The sequence below is a fragment of the Perissodus microlepis genome, chromosome 4 (genome assembly GCF_051167445.1).
Source record: "Perissodus microlepis isolate ML-2025 ecotype Zambia chromosome 4, ASM5116744v1, whole genome shotgun sequence".
NCBI classification, from domain to species: Eukaryota; Metazoa; Chordata; class Actinopteri; order Cichliformes; family Cichlidae; genus Perissodus; species Perissodus microlepis.
The window spans coordinates 13,933,984-13,955,260 of record NC_140464.1 but is presented as its reverse complement, the minus strand read 5'-3'; the positions used below and the strand labels follow the sequence as shown (position 1 = coordinate 13,955,260).

Genomic DNA, 21,277 nt, shown 5'->3' with positions numbered 1-21,277 from the left:
CAAGAGCATTAAAGTGTTTACCAGGACAAGGCTACTGCAACAATATTTGTGCATCCCATAACGCAGTGATAACCATGGACTCATCCATTGTAGCTGAAGAGCATGAATGAATATTGCCTAGAGTTGCACTGCACTGATAAAAGGTCTTAAGTACAATACAGACTACAAGCAGGAAGACATTAATTAGTATTCAAGATGTGATCCATGTCTCTTAAATGTGTCAGGGACATTTTATAGACCACTCCTAGACAGAGCGCTACTAGAACACTGGAGAACTGAGACTGTGTTGTGATATTTCATCTGTTCTGGGCTGTAGTCTGTGGTCAGTTGTAACTGATTTAATCCTCAGAAATAAAGATATTTATTAGGGCTGTGCCATATCATAAAGTCCACGATAATACTGGTATAATTAAAATACCAGTATTATATGGGGTAGCTGTAGCTCAAGAGGTAGAGCAGGTCATACACTAATTGGAAGGTTAGTGGTTTGATCCTTGACTGCTCCAGTCTGCATGCCAAATACATACATACATAGAAAAAACTGCTTCTTTAAAGTGCTTTAAGTACTCCAGTAGAGCAGAAAAATGCGATGTTAGAACCAGCTGATTTATGTTTTAACCTTGTTGTGAAGCACTTTTGTGTACCTTCAGTTTCAAATGTTCTATATAAATAAAGTTGTATTGTATTGTACAAAAATCTGCGTGCATACACAATAATGACCAAGCCCAGCTATGTCTGAGAGCGAGAGCTGGGTGTCAGTCTCCAATGGCAATTTACTAGCTAAAAAGGAGGTTACTTTAAAAACCTCCAGCAAAGCAACATTATTTGCAACTGTTCATTACTTAAAGGAAAAAAGGCACACCAGCAACTACAATAAGGCTACAAAGGCACAAGAAGAAGTGATGCTAGCAGCTGGTGATGTGATACCCCAAAAGTCAACAAATAACTCATCGAGTATCGCTAGAGCATTTGCCAGCTGTGGTCACAATCAAGTGTGTGGGGATGGAGAGGGGGGACCCAAATGACATTTGACATTACCTTTGTCACTATTAAACTAAAGCATTAAGCAGTTATGTCATACGTTTGCCTAAACTTTCCATTGGCGACACTAACTGGGCTACATTTGTGCTTACATTTGACCCATGCTGTGTCACTGTATATAATGCGTCACTAATACTGCATTATAATCTTCCAGCTGCTGGCACCTCAGTAGATTCACACTTCAAATTAGGTAATATGACATCAGTGACAGCAGCTCACTTATAGATGCTGATGCCTGCAAGTTGCAATCTCCAATAAGGACGCCTTAGTATTTAAATATAAATCATCAATTATATAATTATTGCAAGTTTCTTTGAAATATAGTGACATAAGGCCATATGACCCACCTCCAGAGTTAAAATGATCTGTTCCTAGCTCACTGGGCAACTTTCAGTATACTGGTTAGCCCACATGCCAGTACGAGATGAGCCCCCTGGAAATTTTGTTCAGAGATCAGACAGAAGCAGGGAAAGAACTTAGGTCAAGGGTGGTAATGCATATCAGTCGGTAAGGATGATTCATAAATTCACACACACTGTAAAGCAGCGGTCTCCAACCTTTTTTGCGCCACGGACCGGTTTATGCCCGACAATATTTTCACGGACCGGCCTTTAAGGTGTCGCGGATAAATACAACAAAATAAAACTAGTACCGGTACCGAAAAAAAGAAGATTTATTCATAACACACGTGAAAAGACCCAGGAAAACCGTGTTAACGATCAAAACGATAACAAAATAACGCTGAAAACTGATAAAAACCCTGAAAACCATACATTTCACACCTGAGCCTCATCTCTCGCGGCCCGGTACCAAACGACTCACGGACCGGTACCGGTCCGAGGCCCAGGGGTTGGGGACCGCTGCTGTAAAGCACAATTTGCAGATCACCACAAACTGAAAAAGAAACATTAACTTTAAGCCCATTGAATGAGAAAACGTTAGTCAGGAGTTATAGGCAATATAGGTCTCATGACATATTTTTTTAAGACATTTTCTTAAAAATAACAATTTCACTGATCAGGTGTTTCCGCTCAGTATGTTTAACCCTTTTTGTCTAATTCTAGCACCGTAAGTGCAAGGGGATAAGAGCAACATAGTCCAAACAATGGCCGCTGAACCTGTGTTGTTCCCACACATATTACTGTAACACTGAGTCAACATATAGCTTTAAATATTGAGATAATAATGAATTCTTCAACTGGGCTCTGGCTGTTCGGAGAATGTGAGGGAGGACAGAAACACAAGCACACAGTTACAGAAGAACAGGTTAGGTAATACAACATTAAACTATATCCATATAAACTTCATATAAACATCCCATATCTCATTTCACTACTATAGAAATACATGCTGAAAAATGAAACTGCCCAGCCGAGGCGAAATCTGTGGTTGCATAAGAGATCTATCACTTTGGGTGCAGCAGACATAACTAACAGCTGAGAGCAGCTCCCTTGTCTCTTACTAGAGGTGAGAAGTGATGCTCTTCTCTCAACCACTCTGTCAAATGAAGGACTGAAGTATTCGTTCTCTCTGTTGTCCTTAAATGAAATAGACTGTGAAAAAGAAGCAGCAGGAAAGGTTGTTTTTCCAAGTACAGGCATAAAAGGAAGGTTTGTTGGAGTAATGGCTTCTTTTTGAGCATTTTGTGTTTCTTTTTCTCTCTGGCATCATTTCCCTTTCTATTTCCCTTTGTTTCTTCATTCAGACAACATTTCTTATCTAAGCTATAAATACATTTTGTTAACTTTTGTTTTCTTTCTCTAGCTTTTATAATTCCCACTTATCCCCCAGCTGGTTGCAGCAGATGGTTGCCCATTCTTGAGCCCGATAAGGCAGTGGGCTCTTCCGGTTAAAAGAGTTTTTCCTTCCCACAGTTTCCAAGTCCTTGCTCATAGTGGATTATCTGATTGTTGGGGATCTCTCTCTAATATTGTAGGGATTTTACCTTGTGATATAAAGCTCCTTGAGGCAACTGTTGTTGTAAATTGGCATTATAAAAATAAAACTGAATTAAATTCAGATAAATTCCCTGTTGCTATTTGGAACTGTGGGATTGAGTTAAACGTGAAAAAAATGCATCCCTTCAGGCTCCAGCATTTAAAAGGATAAACAAAACATTATTTTTTAGCAAGAATATGCAAGAAATGCCAAACGGGATGCCAGGGAGGGAAGTGACAGGAAAATGAAGGAAACTTAATGTATGATGGATGTGAACAATTACAGTTGATATTGGTTTCTCAGTGCATGAAAATCTCATTGCAACGGACAGAGACGTACAGGCTGACATGCTAAATACTGTTTGGTGATAGATTGATGGACTTAATACTAATACAGGTAGTTTATGCTCACTTCTGTTATCCTTGTGCATGCTTTCCTCTGCACTTTGGTGTTGTGCACCTCCTAATATTGGCATATTACATGCACATTCTAGTTGGGCTCAAGTCACAACCAAGAGGAGCTTCACATGCTTTTCAGCGATATAACAATGCAGGAGAGTAGATTTTCACAGATGGCGCAGAGGGAGATTGATAAAAGAGTTGAAAAAGATGAGATGTCTCCAGAAGAATTTGAAACAAAAACCTTGCTGTTTTTTTGTTTGTCCATTGTTTTGACTTTTTGTAATAATATTTCAGTCATTATGCTGTGATTTTTTTTCCTTAGTTACTTTGCCTCTTGTTAGGTAGACTGTTTAATTTGGCAGATTTTAATGCCAAATGCCCTTTCTGATGCGACACCAAAATTTCTCACAGGATCAAACCAGGAATCTTTTGTTTGTTAGGCAAATGTGTAAATCACAAACATACGCTATATTGTAAAAGCTGTCACTCACCCATTCCAGTCATTCTAGTAACTTCCGTGGCCACAGGTGTATAAAAACAAGCACCTAGGCATGCACACTGGTTCTACAAACATTTGTGAAAGAATGTGTCACTCAGTGGTACTGTGATAGAATGCCATTGTGTAACAAGTCCAATCGTGAAATTTCTCACTGAGAAATTTCTAAATATTTCACAGTCAACTGTTAGTGGCATTGTAACAAAGTGGAATCGATAGGAAACAATAGCAACTCAGTGAGGAAGTGGTAGAGCGGGGGTCAGGGGATGCTGATGCGCAGAGTCTTATTACAGACCTTATTACAGACCTCCAAACGTCATGTGACCTTCAGGTTAGCTCAAGAACAGTGCGTAGAGAGCTTCATGGAAAGGGTTTCTATGGCTGAGCAGCTGTGTCCAAACCTTACGTCATAAAGAACACTGCAAAATGTCAGATGCAGTGCTAGAAAGCATGCCGGCACTGGACTCTAGAGCAGCGGAGACGTATTCTCTGAAGTGGCGAATAACGCGTCTCTGTCTGGCCATCTGATGGACGAGTCTGAGTTTGGAGGTTGCCAGGAGAACTGTGCTGTCTCACTGCATTGTGCCAAATGTAAAGATTGATGGAGGGGGGGATTGTGGTGCGGTTGTGTTTCAGGAGTTCATCTTAGCCTCTTAGTTCAAGTGAAAGGAACTCCTATGCTTCAGCATACCACGACATTTTGGAAAATTTCATGCTCCCAACTTTGTGCTAACAGTTCGGGGATGAGCTCTTCCTGTTCCAACATGTTCGCACCAGTGCGCAAAGCAAGGTCCATAAAGACATGAATGAATGAGTTTAGTTTGAAAGAACTTGAGTGGCCTTTACAGTTTAGTCCTAACCACAACCTGATAGAAGACTTCCCAGAAGAGTTGAAGCTGTTTCAGCAAAGGGTGGGCTGACATCAGACAGTAGACAAAAACCTTTGGCAACACAGTGTATGAAAGTAAAATATCAAAATTTATTTCTTGTAATTTCTGAAAACAATCATTTAATATCTGTCATAATTTATTTATGCTTGGGTAAGAAGTCATTTACACACACTAATACCTGCAAAGTCCCGATCCATTAGCACTTGTATTAACTGTCAACACACTGACTCTGAAGATGATCACTTGTCCCACTTTTATGCAAATTTTCAATTTCAATTGAACTATAACAAGAGACAGTTCATTACCCTGAAAACTGAACTTCTCTGGTTAAAATTTTAGTTCCTAAAAACTTTTACATGTGCAAAACAGTGATGTGAAAGTAGAAATGCATTTGAAAGACAGAATTACGCATTTCTGGAACCAGTGATAAATCTGCGACACAAACATTTCTTGGTGTGATTCATTAGGCAGCTAGAGACTTGAATTCACACCCTATTAACCTGGTAGGGTTGATATCATGTCATCGCCGTGAGTGTGGAATAGAGAGCTAGGTACGGTCTAACCTTTCACTCTTATCTGTAATTTAATCCTTTATAAGCATCCTGCATGGATTTTTTGAAGCGAAACACAAATGCAGAGATGCAGCACATTTTGCATTCACACTCACTGTATCTTAAGCTAAACTATGTACTAGTGCAACTCTAGTCCTGAGAACATGTTGAGGTTTAAATGAGATGAGAATGCAATAAACAAGAGGGGAAAGGAAAACATTGCGTCTTGCTGGAGAGCTTTGAAGTGAGAACTGGATCAAATCCCCATACGAAGCAAATTGCCTCTCTTTCCCACCAACTAAAGGGGATCAAAACTGTCTGTCCTAAAAATAAGAATCACTCCCCATCCTTCTTCCTTTCTCTGTGTATTCTCCATGGGAAGACAAACACCACAGACCTTCAACTTTTCCCTCCAACTCAACAAAGCCCTGGTCTTTTTGTCTTAAAAACAAACAGATAAGCCGCTCACTGTTGTCACTGTTTAAACAAGTTCACATTCATGTTTACATAGATATCCGTGTCCAGTTTTAAGCGATTATGTAATTATAATCATTCGGTGATCTGTTTTAAATTTTTAAAAACCCCAACAAAATATAATAAGAGAAATAGAACTGCAGACGATCCTCATGAGTCCTGGGCGATCTGTTTCAAGAACAGAACTGCTTAACGCGAAACCATGCAGAAGACAAAGGGAGCTTTGACGAGAGATCATTATTCACGTAATACAGCTCTGTGCTACACTGCGATTAAATAATAAGTCAATAAGGCAAAAGAGCTGAGTAAGTGCTAAACTTTATGCATCCGGTTCTTTTTCCTCCATTAGCATTAAATGTAGCAGACAGAGGCCTCCTCTGTACTTGGAGAGGCCTAAATGTGCATCAGCATTACGGTGCTATAAGTGTCATAAGAGACATTGCATAAGTAAATAATTCAACCGCTCACCCACCCACAAACTCGTCCAGCCCACACGGGACTATACAATGGTTGGATATTTAGTTTACCACACACAGGGACACACAGACACACACAAACATAAATTACTAGACTACTGTACATTTATGTAATATTATAACCCTGTTCCCCCCAAAAAGTTGGGAAGCCGTGCAACCTATGACAAAAACAGAATTATATATTAAGCAAGCTAAAACTAAAAAGCTTTAATTTTAGAGAAATATGAAGAGATTAAACACATAATACAGACTGAAAGCAACACAGCTGCTACAAGTAGATCAGCAGTGTGTGCACATGCTTATAATAAAAAAAGTGCTTACAGTAGTATAGTATTGATGACACTACTTTCTGGGGAAAGTGCTTACAGTATATAAATTTTTGACTTTCTATGGTAAAGAATTTGTAGATGTAGTGATGACTTGCAGTCACATTAATCACATCTCAATTCTTTGCATTTCTACACTGAAAATTTTCAGTTTACTCTTTAAACTGGGGCGATCGTGGCTCAAGAGTTGGGAGTTTGTCTTGTAATCGGAAGGTTGCTGGTTCGAGCCCCGGCTTGGACAGTCTCGGTCGTTGTGTCCTTGGGCAAGATGCTTCACCCATTGCCTACTGGTGGTGGTCAGAGGGCCCGGTGGCGCCAGTGTCCGGCAGCCTTGCCTCTGTCAGTGAGTCCCAGGGTGGCTGTGGCTACAATGTAGCTTGCCATCACCAGTGTGTGAATGTGTGTGTGAATGGGTGGATGGGTACATCATCCATCATTGGGGTACATTTTACACAACGGCAAACCTAACCAAACTTTCCTACAACTGCTTTTTGTACCCAGCCATGTTGCTGAACTATCGCCAGTGAATCTAATTAGTCTACAAAGTATTAGCATATAATTGTCAAAAACAAGCAAAAAATATCTCAGCATGAACATGTAAAGATTTATTTTTATGTTATTCTCGGTTACATGTGGAGTTTGAACTGATTTGCAGTCACTCATCATGGGCATGAATGTTGTTCTTGACAGAAATGATAGAGGCAATTTCAATCAATTGGTTTCTCATCACAGACCTGGATTTTTAGCGTAGTCCACAAATTCAGTTACTGTAGGGTTGAGGTCAGAGCTTTTGGCCATTCAATAATCTTATTGATGGTCTCAAGTTTCAACTGTCTAGCTGTTGATTTGAAGTGAAATTGAAGAATTTGGAGGTAGTTCTCTTTTTTCGTTATTCCATACACTTTGTGCAATGATCCAGTGTCACTGGCAGCAAAACAGACTCATAGGATAATGCTACCACCACCTTGCTTGACAGCTGGCGAAGGCCTCACTTTTATCATCTTTTAAACATACATCTCGTCATTGTGACCAAAAGTAAAGCTAGAATTCTCCTTCTTAGCTCTTCACTGAGTTGCTTGGACTTTCCCATTGTTCTGAGTACATCAGTCCAATAAATTCTGTCAAACAAATCCTTTTTATGCTGGCAAAGAGAACCTACCAGTTGCAGTCAATCATGATCACCGATGATGTTAATAAGCCTTGGCCTTGTCAAGTTAAAAAACTTTTTATTGCCTTCAGCATCAATTAGTAAGTGTGTGTATTTAAGCCTGTATGTATACTTTCAAATGTGTGTGGAGAAGAGAAAATCCCCCCCAAAATTTCAAATTGCACACCCAATTCTTGTTTTTTAAAAAAGTAATTAAAGATGTGTGCTGTATAATTATTGCATCCTGGAAAAAGAACAGTTCAAATCTTTTAAAAGCACCCAAAATTATTACAACAATCATTCTGATAACAAGTGTATGTAAACTGACCACAACTGTATCTGCCTGATTCTATCAAGAAAAGGAATATACAGCAAAAAGATATACCTGTTTCTACTTTTATTTTAATCTATGTGCATCAAACTGAACAACGCATTTTATGACTTAATGATTAAAAGTAGCACATTTTTGCAAATATGATTCTCAGTATCACCTAAGTGAACACCTGTTTCTGTCACATGCACAGACACCTGAATGTGATCAAATGAAGACATGGATAAATTTCTCTATAGTTGCCCATGCGGGACCATGAAACTGGCACATGATAGGCACTGTGATTGCCCAGGGAGACTAAAAAACTAAAGCATGTCGAACTAATTTAAGAAATCAATATCTTATCTTGTGAGACATCTCACACAGGAGATAGTCAGAGTTCTGGGACATGTAAAGTGACTAAATAGCTTTAAAAAGAAAACCCCATTAGAATATGGCCCCATTTAGAAACAACACAATCTGAAAGTGTGTATGAAAGTGCATGTGTGCAGGGAATTGGTTTATGTTTGTTTTTGTTTGGCTCTCGTGATTTAAACTCACCCTAAAGTCGATGCCCACAGTGGAGATGAAGCTGCCGGCCAGGAAAGCTCCATCTTTGAATCGGACCAGAAGACAGGTTTTCCCCACACCAGAATCTCCAACCAGCATCACCTGCACAGGTATTCCAGCAGGAGTGAGTTAGAGGCATGCAAGGGATATGATCCCCCCCCCCAAAAAAAAGTAAATGCCAGAAATAACTGAAATAATTAGCATGAACAGGAGGGAGCTGTTGCTCATTTGTTTAATTAACTATCAGCGTCTGATTGTTTGTCATCGCCGCATCTGAATCATTCGGCTAAATCGGTCCTGGTATTCTGGTGCTTGGCCACGGAAGAAGGTGTATGTGGATGAATGTGTGACTCCTTGCTGCGGCCAGTTGATGTCCTTAAAGCCTTTCTGTAAGTGCATGATGTATTCGTACGCGGCTAACTTTATTGCAGAAAAGCGAGCTGTACATTTCTCTTTTTATTCAGAGCTGTGATTAGGTTAAAGGTTTTATGTGATTACTATTATCAGTTTAGCTGAGGCACTTTGGGACCTGGAGTATGGAAATTAAAAGCGCCTCCTGGGTCCGTAGAGAGGAAGCAGAGAGAACACGAAAGAACCAGGAAGGAGAATAAAAAAAGGAGTTGCTCCCACTTCTTTTTATCTCTAAAAATCTTGTTTCTTTTATGACCCCTCCCTCTGAAGCCTCACCCATATTCAGACCTTTGAAGGAGTGTGCAAGAGAAGGTGCTTGGATTCTCTGTCTCTCTTATATTTAATGCGATTATTGACCAGAGAGAGCCATAATACATGGAACATAGCAAAATGCCCGACAAATGACACTTTTCAGAGCACGATCAGATAGAGGTACAGTGCAATCTCTCAAAAGCCTGCTGCTAACCTTGAATCTGCAGGTTGGACTATAATCCAGTGCTGAATTATCAAAAGAAATCAAAAGAGAAGGATTAGAGAGAATTTCGAAAGCACTTGTCAGAGCTGTAGGAAATCAGTGTGGCAGCATATGATGCTACTGAAGAAAAGCCAGGCAGTAGAGATTTTCACCAGTAGAAATCTGAGCCCAAACTGAAACAGGTTAATCCAACCTTTTGGAAATATGGAAGTAGAAGCCCTTCATTTAAGTGGCTTACATGGAACAATCCATTCTTTCAAATGGAAAAAAAGCAACACAAAGCCATCTCTCCTCTCACATCAAACAGCTGCTTCAAAAACACGGAGTAGGTGGCAAGGGCCCCTTGAAGCTATGCTGGGAGTACACACAGGGAATCTGTGGGTGTAAATCTGTGTTTGTGTTGAGGTGAAGTGGCAGCTCACACCCAGTACTCTCACATTAGGTTGTGTACACCAACAACTCAACCTGCTTCTGAGGAAAACATGCTATTAACCGGTTGCACGGAAGGAGCAAATGATTTGTTGGTTGGCTGTTGTAGTGCGATGCGCCCCTTCTCCGGGTTATCGATTGTTTATTGACACAGCTGCTGTCGCGGGTTCGCTGCTGTTTAAATGATAAAGGTGGTGGTAAAACGGAAGACAATGAAAGCTGGGCAGGACAACGGCAGCAGCAGGGATAAAGTAGACTACAATCGGGGTTATCGTGCCTAAAATACACACACATACACAAAAGCATGCATATCATTTGCTCAATATTTAGTTTTTGACCTTCGTGGGTGTGTTGTTTCGCAAATTATACCCCACCGCACCCTTTCATGTTTTCATGCAAAGTCCTACAACACAGTCGACTTTTGCGTGACTTGGGTTGACTGAGTAACATCGGCGGACACCTTTACCTTGAAAGCGATGTCATAAAACTCGCTGCTGTTGCTGATGGACGGTCTGCTGGGATGGACTACACCATTCATCTGAACGATGCCCGGGCTTCCTCTCGCAGATTTCCCGGTCCCTTTCCCGGAGGGGCTGCCCGCGGACGGGCTGCTGGTCGCTGCTTTGCCTTTGACTGCCTTCTTGCGAGACATGTCTCAAGATTTTATAGTTTGTTTGTTTCTTTAAAAAAACAACTATTCTCAACAGAATCAAACAAACAAAAAGCAAATCTAACCGGAATCTGCGCAAGGTAGGGCCGAAAAGTTGGAGCAGCGAAGAAGTTAAATCAGGTGATTTTTTTCACCTGTGCGTTGAACGCATGTTCCTCGACACCTTTCCACTCAAAGTAGGAGTGAATTTGTCGCAAATCGCTGTCGCTTCCGTTGTTGATCTGCCGCTTCCTGCTCTTGATAGGTTGCTCTTTCCAGGACAGCAGCTTCAGCACTGCGCGTAGTAACGGCAAAGCCGAAGGGGGCAGAGCTGAAGTCGATTTAGAGAGGAGGGGGGATTTTCAGGTTTAAACACAATCACGTGACTTCCAAATGCATAACCTCCAATCGAGGGGGTCAGGGGCGCTCTCCGCGGTCCTGAAAAAGAAGAGAAGGAGGAGGAAAAAAAAAATCAGCGACACAGCTTTGCTACAGATTTGTGTGCAAGAAATTCTTCCACCTAAAAACGAAGTTTTGCGTTCATTGAAACCTTGATATTTGCAGGACTTTGGGTCAGTGTGTGCTAAAGTACAGAGCATTCAGATATTTCTCTGTCAGCAGTCTGATTTTTATGTAATAAAGGTGATATGTTGTAAAGCCTCATAATAATTTGCATTATACTTTAAAACAGAACTGCTTTTAAAGCAGCTAGTTTTGCTTTTTTAGTAATAAGCTTACCCTACTTTGTGTTACAGCAGCCGTTTTAAGGTGAGTGCGCCAACATTTCCATGTATTATACTGATGATTAGCTTAGATTTTTTTTTTTGTTTGGTATGTATGTATCTCTCTCTCTCTCTTTCTCTCTCTCTCTCTCTCTCTCTGTATGCATGGCGTGTGGCTGCAGGTCAGTACAAATAATTTTAAAAGGTTCTCTTATACATGAATAATCAAAAGAAAAACAGCTGAAACGCTTCGGCCACCTGTGGAACGTTCTTGTCTTGTGATTTCAACATTGCGCCGCAAGAGGGCGGCATAGCAATAAGAAACAAAGTCCTAGAGCTTAAAACTCAGACCTACAGTTGCACTTTATACTTTGATTTCTAGAAAATGAATATGATTGATTTAAATGTGTGAGTTTTAGAAATTGAGAAACGACTATAATAGATCACTATTAGGAGTAAAATAGAAAGAGGTGCTACTGTTGCATGAGTCTGGCTTATATATCAGTACTACTGGTTGCTTCTGTCCAAACTACAGTAGGTTTTTCAGTTGCCTCCATAATCAAGAATGGTAAATGATGGTCACTTGATCCTCTCTGAACTAACCCACGCCCTTTCTAATTCATATAATAGTTTTTCCTTCCGCAGCATGACTTCCGCAGCAGTTTTCTTTCCGTTCATTTTCCAGACTGTCCAGGCTCATTAGTCTATTAATGGCAATCATAGCCCAGAGACATTATTTGATGCCCACATCAGGGAGTCAAAGTGAGCTCTCATTATCCCCTCAGCTTTTCAGTGTGCGTCCGTAATTGTAATATCAGGCTGAATTTTCCACAGAGGAAGTCACATTTTAGATATGCAAGTTACAACTGAAAATCAATCCAGAAAGAAACAACAGAGCATTAAACAGGTTATGAGTCACATGTATAGAGGGATCAGTGTATTGAAATCACTGCATTTGGAATTTAGCTGATCCCTAAGTGGTTTTGACATAACTGTAGTAAACTTTTGCTGCTAAAATGGCAAATTAATCTCTTCCTTTCTTTATTTTTGAATCCCCAACACTGAATTTCCCATCAAGCCAAATTATATCCCACAGATTATTTGGGGATGTCTCTTAATTTGACCCCCAACTCAAAAGTCAGTCGTTTTTGAGCTGGGGGTAGAAACAGAGCAGTTTGGTTGTTAACACACGGACAGCTGTAGCCTCTGCTTTCCGTCCCTCAGTTTGCTGTCTGTCAGCATTTTTCCACCCAGCTTCATGCAGGGCAGTGAGTGGATTTTGGGGGAATACAAATCCGAAAATCCACCAACCTTTTTGCACAGCTCCCTTCAACAGCTGAGATTCCTTCTGCCCCCAAAGCAGCTGTCTGCTGTGGCAACAGCTGGGCATTTTGGAGGGAATTAGGGACATCGATAGGGAAGGTCACTGGAATCCATCCCTGCTTTCAGGAAAATTAACATCCTTGTCAAGATGAGTTAAATATGTCTGACGACTGTACTTTACATCGAGAGGCTGTAATGTACAGTTAGGGTGCCATATGCTTGTGCATGTTTATGAGTTTCTGTGCCAAGGCCCATGAATACAAAATGTGGAGGCAGTTCAGAGAAACCTAATGAAGCGAGTGTATTTTTTCTTTGCTGAAAGTAACAAACCAGACGTTAATTTCAAGCACTTGTTTAAGTATCGCGCACTGTAAAACAGCATCCAGTCACATAAACATGGTAATCAGGCACAAATTACAGCACTCTTTCCCTGGTGCAAGGGTCATTAGATTTGCTCCATGATGATTACTGTGTGGGAGATTGCAAGTGGAATATAGCTGGTCGAGAGCTTGAAAGACAGACAAAAAAGGGGGAAAAAGTGTTAAAATAATACCTGTAGTTTTGTATGTGTCTGGGTACCTGGTGCAGTAAGGTCATCGAACCCTCAGGGTCACATCACTCTGCAGGCACACCCAAATGTTTGGCATTTGTCAGTTTACTCAGGGTCAGGTGCCCTGAGTGTGTGCTGGGTGGCGTGCAGCAGCCTGGCCAGTCGCTCAACCAAAGTCACAGCAACTGTTGATCTTTTGGCTGCTTCTTCTGTCAGCTGCCTGTGGCCTGAGTGCTGCAAGAGGGGGCAGGGGGCATCTTGCCAGCCCGAACCCCTGTTTGTCAGGCCTTGGCGAGAGCAGCCGACAGTGGACTGGTACCGCCTGGCACTTATTCGCTCCCCGAGGCAACTTAAATGAGAAAAACACACTGAGTGTATATGTGTGTCTCAGAGAAAAGTATGGGTGGGTGCTAGTTGTTTGTATGTGGTTATATCAAATATATTTTAATAAAAAACATTAAAAAAGAGTGCACAAGTATAATATGAACAGAACAGTTTTTATTATAGATATTTAAATACTCAAGGAATGCTTTACTTCAACTATAATTCCATAAGTCTTATCCTGCTTTTTACTCCATGACATTTGCCACATGTTATAAGTTAGTGAGGGAAACAGCTTTATACTTACAGGACACACACATTAAAAAGAGGTATTATTGGATTATTTTGACACTGTTATGTAGTGATGTTCCCCAACCTTTTTCATTTATTACTTATGATTCCTTTCTGTGTTCCAGGTTTCCATTAGCTGTCAGTATTTTAGGACTCTTTTTCTGATTTCTTAAAAAAATATTGACGACACTTTGTCTGATTTTCAAAAATAAATTCAAATTCATAGACCATTAAACCACAATATTAAAATCACCTATCAGGAGCGCTTCCACATGCCAGGAAAACAGCTTTGATCCACTGGAGTATGGACAGGGACGACTGAGGATGTCCTGTGGTTTCTAGCACCAGTAAGCTGGAAGTTTATCACTTGGGTCCTGCCTGGGTTTTGGGGTGTCAGCCTCTGTGGATCAGGCTTGTTCTGGCATATCATGTTTTGAAGTGAGGCTGGGTTAATGGTTTGGGCACTGTGTGGGGGAGTGAATTGCCCTTCTGGAGGAGGCTGGAGGCTCCGGCCATCAGGGAGTGCTGTTGTGACTGTTTGCAATAATTATGTGTGTGTGTGCTACCATATTACCAAGGACAGACCTGAGGTTTCCCAACAGAGTAAAGCATTGTAACGGTCAGAGAAACTCCTCTTTATGTCAGTTTAGACATATTCTAAAATAAAAAAACAAGTGCAATTTCAGGAGTACATCTCAGTTTTTCTGCATGAGAAAGAAATGCTGCTTTGGGCCTAAATTGTAAAAAAAAAAAAAAAAAAAAAAAGTTCTACTATCTATTTGTGCTGACTGTCCTGCAATTATAAAATTGATACTTTTTGTTAACAGATGTACTGATGTCCTCTTTTTGTCTTTGTTTCTAAAGATCACACATTTCTATATTAGATAATATTATAGAAAACAGGAACCTTCTGCTATTTCATTGTTTATCTATTGCTTATTTACTTTGGTGTGACATGAATGGTTTTAGTTTCATCAGTAGAAAAAATTGTAAAACCTTTGAAAATACAGTTAAAAGTCTAAAATTCATGCCCTTCTTCACTTTGACAGCCTTTGGCGGGCTAATTCTGGCCCAGTTCACGACAAATGAAAATATTTTAGATGGATAGTCTGACTAACACCATGAATATCTAATGTGAAATCCTGATATTTCAGTTGAATTTTAATGCAGTTTCTTTGCAGCCGTAAGGTCATTTTGTTAACTTTTCTCTACTTATAAATTTTGACCTAGAAGCAGAAATAAAGGAACCTTTGTGTACTTTAGCTGAGAAATTGCAAAGAAACGGTGTTTTGCAGAAACAATGTGCTAAGGCTGCTTGAAATTGCCATGGCACAATCATGTCCTTCAATGCCTCAATTCTTTTAATGTGCTAAACAAATTAAGCCAAGCACCCGCTTCAAACCTGTCATCCTGAAAATGTTTTAATTCTCTTTCCTTGGCATCATAAAAAACGAAGGTGACAACGATAATTATTACCTTTCCAAAGACGTCACCACATCATCCCAGTGTCACACATGCAATTTCCACCTCTAGTTTTCACAGTTGTGTTTTTTTCTTTTTCAATTTTGCTGCAAGTCAACAGGGGGTCTGCATTAGTAAGGCCTCGGGGAGCTGTAGAAAAGTTTAATCTGAAGTGTTGAAAATCAGACATGCCCAAACCTCACTGGACCCTTTAAAAGATCCAGACATAAGAGTCTGAGCCAGGGTACCAAAATGGAAAAAACTCCACATGGGCAATAATCACTAACAGAGGTCCAACTCCCCTCCCAGATATCTGCTCCTTATTTCAGTTCCCCTATTCAATTGCAGATAGTTACTAAAGCTGAATTCAGTCTGAGCATTTTCTATTTTCGTGGATTTGAAGTATCAAGACACTTTTCTTTTCACTTGCAAAAATCCCAGTCTGCCATCTTAAGAAACAGGATACTGGGTGCATTCACAAGTGATGGGTTGTGTTATCCAAAGTCCACCCATAAATCCTTGCTAATCCAGGGTGCTTCCTGCGAGCAACACTGTCACTGTATCTGCTGCTCTGGTGATCAGATTTATGACCTTGCACATGGTGTTGCTGTCAAACAGGAAGCATTTGTTGTTGCACTTACTCACTCTCACACACACACAGACGAAAACATGCATAGTAAGCACAGGAGTGATTTCACACGCACTAATCATAAGATCCAGTGGCCCAAAATTAACTCAGTAGGTGAGCTGTATCAGGTTGGACACATGGAGCAAACATATAAGGGTGTGTAAAGCAGAGAAAAAGCAGAGATTCACAACAAGGAGATGCAAAATTACCCGATGCCATTTCAATACTTTCCCCTCTCTCAGACACAGAGCAGACTGACTTTTAGGTGGCTGTAATTTTTCACAGCTTCAAGGCGGCAACTCTTTGTCCACTCTACTGCTTCAGGAGCAGAGGTGGGTTCTTCATGTCTGCACGCAGCTGGAACCACGTCAACAAAAGACACGACACATGCACACAAACATAAACTTTACATACAAGCTGCAGCTGAGAGTGGGCACACGAGCACCAACTGGAGAGAGCCATGGTGAGCGGGAAAAGGTGTGAGCAGGAAAAGTGGTGTGTGTGGGTGAGTGTGAATATGCAAGAGTGCGCGTGTGTATTTGTAGAGTTTTTGCAGTTGTGACAGCTGGGATGAAGGAGTGGAGGCGGCCTGTGTGATTGGAGGAGGTGCCAACAGAGCAAGTGTCTCTTTATTTTCATCACAGACAAGTGTGTCTGTGTGTGGATATATGTTCATGGACAGCAGGTACATCTGTGTTTATGTCTGTTAATAGCTATGTTCATGATAATTTGGGCTGTACGTGCAGGACAGGATCTTATTTAATACGAGTGCAGTAAATGTAAACTTGCATCATGTGTTTTGTCGTATTTGTCACTTTTGAGGATGCTCAAGGAAAAGTTTAAACAAGTATAGAGTGCTGTTAAAAACGTATTTGCCCTGATTCTGATTGTCCTATTTTATCTTCTTTTCTTTTGCCCATATATCAGATCATCAGATACTTTTACAATTAGACCAGGATAACCAGATTAAATCAAAAATGCAGTTCATAAATGATGATTTCATTTTTTAAGGGAGCAAACTATCCAAACCTACCTGGCCCTGTGTGAAAAAGTGACTGCCCCCTGTTGTTAAATCATGATTTACCTGTGATTAGCCCCATTCTTTTTGAAAAGGTGCATTCAGTTTCACTAGCAGCACTCAGACTTGATTACTGCCAGACCTGTTGAATTAAGAAACTGCTTAAATAGAACCTGTTTGAGAAAGTGAAGTAGCCTAAAAGATCTCAAAAAGCAACCCATCTCACATTTCATAAAAATGGCATCACACCGATAGTCAAACAGTCAAGCATGGTGGTGGTAGTGTGATGGTCTGGGGCTGCTTTGCTGCTTTAGCACCTGGACTGAACTTGCCCAAATGGATGAACCATGATTCTTGCTCTCTACCAAGAATTGTACCTGAAGGAGAATGTCAGGACGTACAGCAGCACAATAAGCTGAAACACACCAGCAAGTCTGTCTCTCAATTGCTAAGTGAAAAAAAAAGGTAAACAAAATGAAGGTTTTGGTCCGGCCAAGTCAAAGTCTGGACTTAAATCCAATTGAGATGCTTTGGCATGACCTTAAACAGACCGTTCATGCTCAAAATCCCTCCAATGTGGCTGAATTAAAACAATTCTGCAGAGAAGAGTGTGTTTTGCATCATGTGTTTCTACCTGACATAGAGCCAGGTAGGCTTGAATAAAGTTTTTCTCTAAATAAATAAAATCATCATTTAAAAAGTGCATTTTCAATTTTCTCGGGTTATCTTTGTCTAATAAAATGTAGTTGATGGTCTGTGACAAAAATGGAAAAATAAGAAGGAAGGGGGCAAACGCTTGTTCACAACACTTTAGCTCTAATCTTAAAAAACAAACAAACATGTATTCATCCTGTTTCATTTACTAGTTCAATGAGTTCACATTTCTTACTGCCAAAACTTTATTATGGGCTTAAATTGAATGATAAAAAACAATGAATAAATTTTACCCCAAATACTCAAAATAAAACTAATTCACCTCCACTTTATCAGCTGGAAGTAGAACTCTCACACTGAACATTAAAATGATCTAAAAAAAAAAAAAAAAAGAAGAAGTCTAATCTATTCTGGTTTTGCATGTTTTGGATATTACACCAGCCAATTAGCCTACTTTGCATGTGATTGTGTGAGTGTGTTGAGTCGGTGAGGTCATTCTATTGCTGCTGCTGTAACGAGTCACAGCAGCTATTTGAGCAAGGCAGGCAGGCAATGATGAGGTCATTCAGCAGGCAGGATTAAGGCCGTGACAACTGGCGCTGTGGCCAGTGCCAGTGCTGACCGGGGCAGTTGTGCCGTGTGCGCGGTGCTGCGATCCCAGCTCCACACCAGCATTACCCTTGTGTTGTTTTTTCATTAGCTTGGTGCTGGCCCAGAGTGCTGTGGAGCTTGCCAGACCCACAGCATGAATCTACAGTTGTTGCAAGGCTTTAGGGCCTTCTCACTCCTTCTCTCTCTCTCTCTCTGTTTGTCTCTATCTGTGGTCAACACACTGTGACCACAGTCCTAACAGGGAAAATGGATCAGGTTACATACCAAACACACTCGTTAACTCAATTATGTTAGCCTTTAACGCTTTGATGTGTAGTTATAAAACCAGGATTATTAAAAGGACAGATGCCATCTGACCACAGCAGAGCTTTGATGTTGCATACCTCCTTAGCTATGGCTGAAGAAAGATGTACAAAACAGAATGGTGAAGGTCAGAGGGATGACCATTTATAACTTGATAGGGTTAAAAGAGATGGAAGATAGGTATGAAGATGGAAGAAGTAGATGAAAGCATTTTTTAAAAATCTTCAAACGTAAGCTTGACGTTTAGAGTGTGAAAACCTAAAATAGCTTTAAATGGATGAAACAGGTTCAAATTCACTTTGCCTAACATCTGTTAAATACATTAAGGAGTGGCAGGATGTGCTACGCGTGGTTCTGCATTCTGCGTCTCTCGGAAAAATGCCGAAATTACATAAAACTCAGCAGTTACACGCTTCATTAGTTGCCAGTGGACACAAACGTAAAACCAATTAGACAAATGTAGCCAAACCTCCCTTGCTTTTACAGGATTTTCTGTCCTTGTACCCTTACGCTCCTTTGTGTATTCCCCCTCCCCGCTCTTACAAAAGTACTGCCTTTTGACATTTATTCATTTTGAGTGTTCTTGATCCTCTGCAACTGTGGAGATGTGCTCCTCAGCCCCAGCTCATCGCCCGAAGGCCTGCTGATGTGTATCTCCCCACTCAGACTCCAGATGTGAACTCACTGGTTGGAGATTTACTGGAGGACTTGACAGAGGAGCTCAGCTGGAAAAATTCACTGTCACAGTACAGCAGTTTGCTGACATAGGCAATGATGGTAAGAAACTGCTGATCTGAACACTTATTCTGGGCTTAATTATTTCACTGCTTTACCTAAACTTTAAATAGACCATCTACGTTTAACAGCTATAAATGAATTAAAACCGCCATGGTCTAAAAACAGTAAACATCCACTCCCACTAGGTGGCAATAAAGTTGCAGACTGACATTACAGAGGAGAGAAAAACACCTGTGGGACTACAGCATCTCACTTCACACTCTCTCCCTGCTGTCCTGTTATTCTCCCGTCTCTTTTGGAACACGTTATGTTGCCGTTTAGAAAACAAAGAATCGAGCACCCTATTAACAGCTAAATTCATTTATTTTCTCCGTTAACAACACAAAGAAAACGAGAATGGACTAGATAGACATAATTCAGTTTTGCTGGTTTTTGCAGTCATTTTTTTAATTAGATCCAAATGTTTTAGAAACACAAATTTATTCTCATTATGTGACAATTGTTAGTTGTTATAGTAGTTGTTATAACGGGAGTGACAATTATATTTTAATTTGTATTTAAAGAAAGTAAAGAAGCATTAACCAATAAAAGATAAGTTACAGCTGAAGCTGCCTGAACTGATACAAATCATATTCTGCTGTTAGCTTTTTCTGTTTCTACTTTTTTTCCCCCATAATATTAAAACTACAAAAAGACACAATTAGGACAAGCTCACAAAAGGTTTAACTTTATTATTTTTGATGTTAATGCATTTAATAATTAAAACCATAAACATACTGAAGGCACATTACCAAACACAATAAAACTATTACACCTGAAGACAGAAATTACAAAATGTTAATTAACAAGTGACAAAGAGAAATATTCTACTATAATAAAACATAAAAACGGTTTTGTCGCCATCGTTACACCAAACAAATTATTATAAATTATGCTCTATGCTCACATTGGAAAGCAGTGAAAGTCCTCAGGAGATAAGGTTTTTCCTTGCCTGGACATTGTTGCTTGACAGATACAACATTAACAAACAATGGCAATGATTTTTCATGACCTTTTCACCTTGTTGGTTTAAGTTCCTGTTCTTAATCTACAGCCAAGAACAACAAAAACAGCATTTGATGCTGTTAGTGAGGTCTCTGTCTCTGTCTCTGCCTGGAAGTCCCCTTCCCATCCTAAATATGACCAAATGGTGTCTTTAATCTGCAGTGTGCATGCACTTCATTTTAGAGCAGACTAAACCCAGAAGCCTGACCTTGGAAGTTCTCCACCACATGAATTGACTGCCATATTTAATGTGAATGCATGGGCAATAAAATAACAGTAAAACAAATAAATAAATCAGTGTCAGAAATAAAATAAAGCGGAGCCTATAAATCAAAAGACTTGTTAGCCCCCTGAGTGTAATTGAATGGGATCGGGGACGATGCGGTTTGCCTGTGTCCGCAGTGTTTACTCACATCTCGTACGGACGGGGAAAAAGTAACAAAAGAAGAAAGGGATGATGTCAAAAGAAAATAAAGTGGGTGCTGAGACAAGAGAGAAAGAGATGAAGAATGGAGCAGACAGAAAAAGAAGAATAAAAAAAAGACAGGACGAGGAGAGACGAGCCTGGAATCAATAATCTAGTTTCTCTCGTCAGGCTGAGGACAGGAGAGTGAGAGAGAGGCGCCTGAGGACAACAAACCGCATCCTTCCTTCCTGAGAGGCAACACGGGGACAGGAAGGGCCACCAGGGGAGGTCACTTGGCCAGCGAATCACTTCCTGTCAGGGTCACCAGGCATCGGGGGATAAGTACATCCGGGTCACTAGAGGAGACACCTGCGTCTGATTGTCTGCCTCTGCATTTGAAGCCCCCACCACCCGTAGATGGAAACCTCAATGACAGCCAGGTGGGGAGTAGAGGCAGGGAGAGGGGGGATGGGTGCTGGATCTAGAGAGGATAGCAGGAAATGGAAGAAGTCAGTGTTTGAGCAGGGAGATGGCATAATTTTTGTCTTCGTGTCCACCCTCCACCAGCTGGAAGTCTGGAGCACAAATGAGGGTAGGAGTGAGGTAGAAACATTGGCAACAA

General features: G+C 40.5%; 1 protein-coding gene and 1 long non-coding RNA gene across 2 annotated transcripts in view; both read right to left on the bottom strand.

The window, feature by feature from the left end:
- Nucleotides 1–10,987, bottom strand: part of LOC146388545 (ras-related protein Rab-26-like) — a 59,576-nt gene extending 48,589 nt beyond the window's left edge. The window contains exons 1-2 of the mRNA XM_084925932.1: nt 10,402–10,987; nt 8,612–8,722 (exon numbers count right to left, since the gene is read on the bottom strand). Of these exons, the coding sequence (XP_084782058.1) occupies nt 8,612–8,722; nt 10,402–10,587 (297 nt within the window). The 5' untranslated portion in view covers nt 10,588–10,987. The remainder of the gene's footprint in view (nt 1–8,611; nt 8,723–10,401) is intronic.
- Nucleotides 10,988–19,916: 8,929 nt separating this feature from the next.
- The window catches only part of LOC146388544 (uncharacterized), a 36,315-nt gene continuing 34,954 nt past the window's right edge, over nt 19,917–21,277 (bottom strand). Inside the window, exon 4 of the long non-coding RNA XR_014800057.1 lies at nt 19,917–21,136. This is a non-coding gene — a long non-coding RNA (uncharacterized LOC146388544). The remainder of the gene's footprint in view (nt 21,137–21,277) is intronic.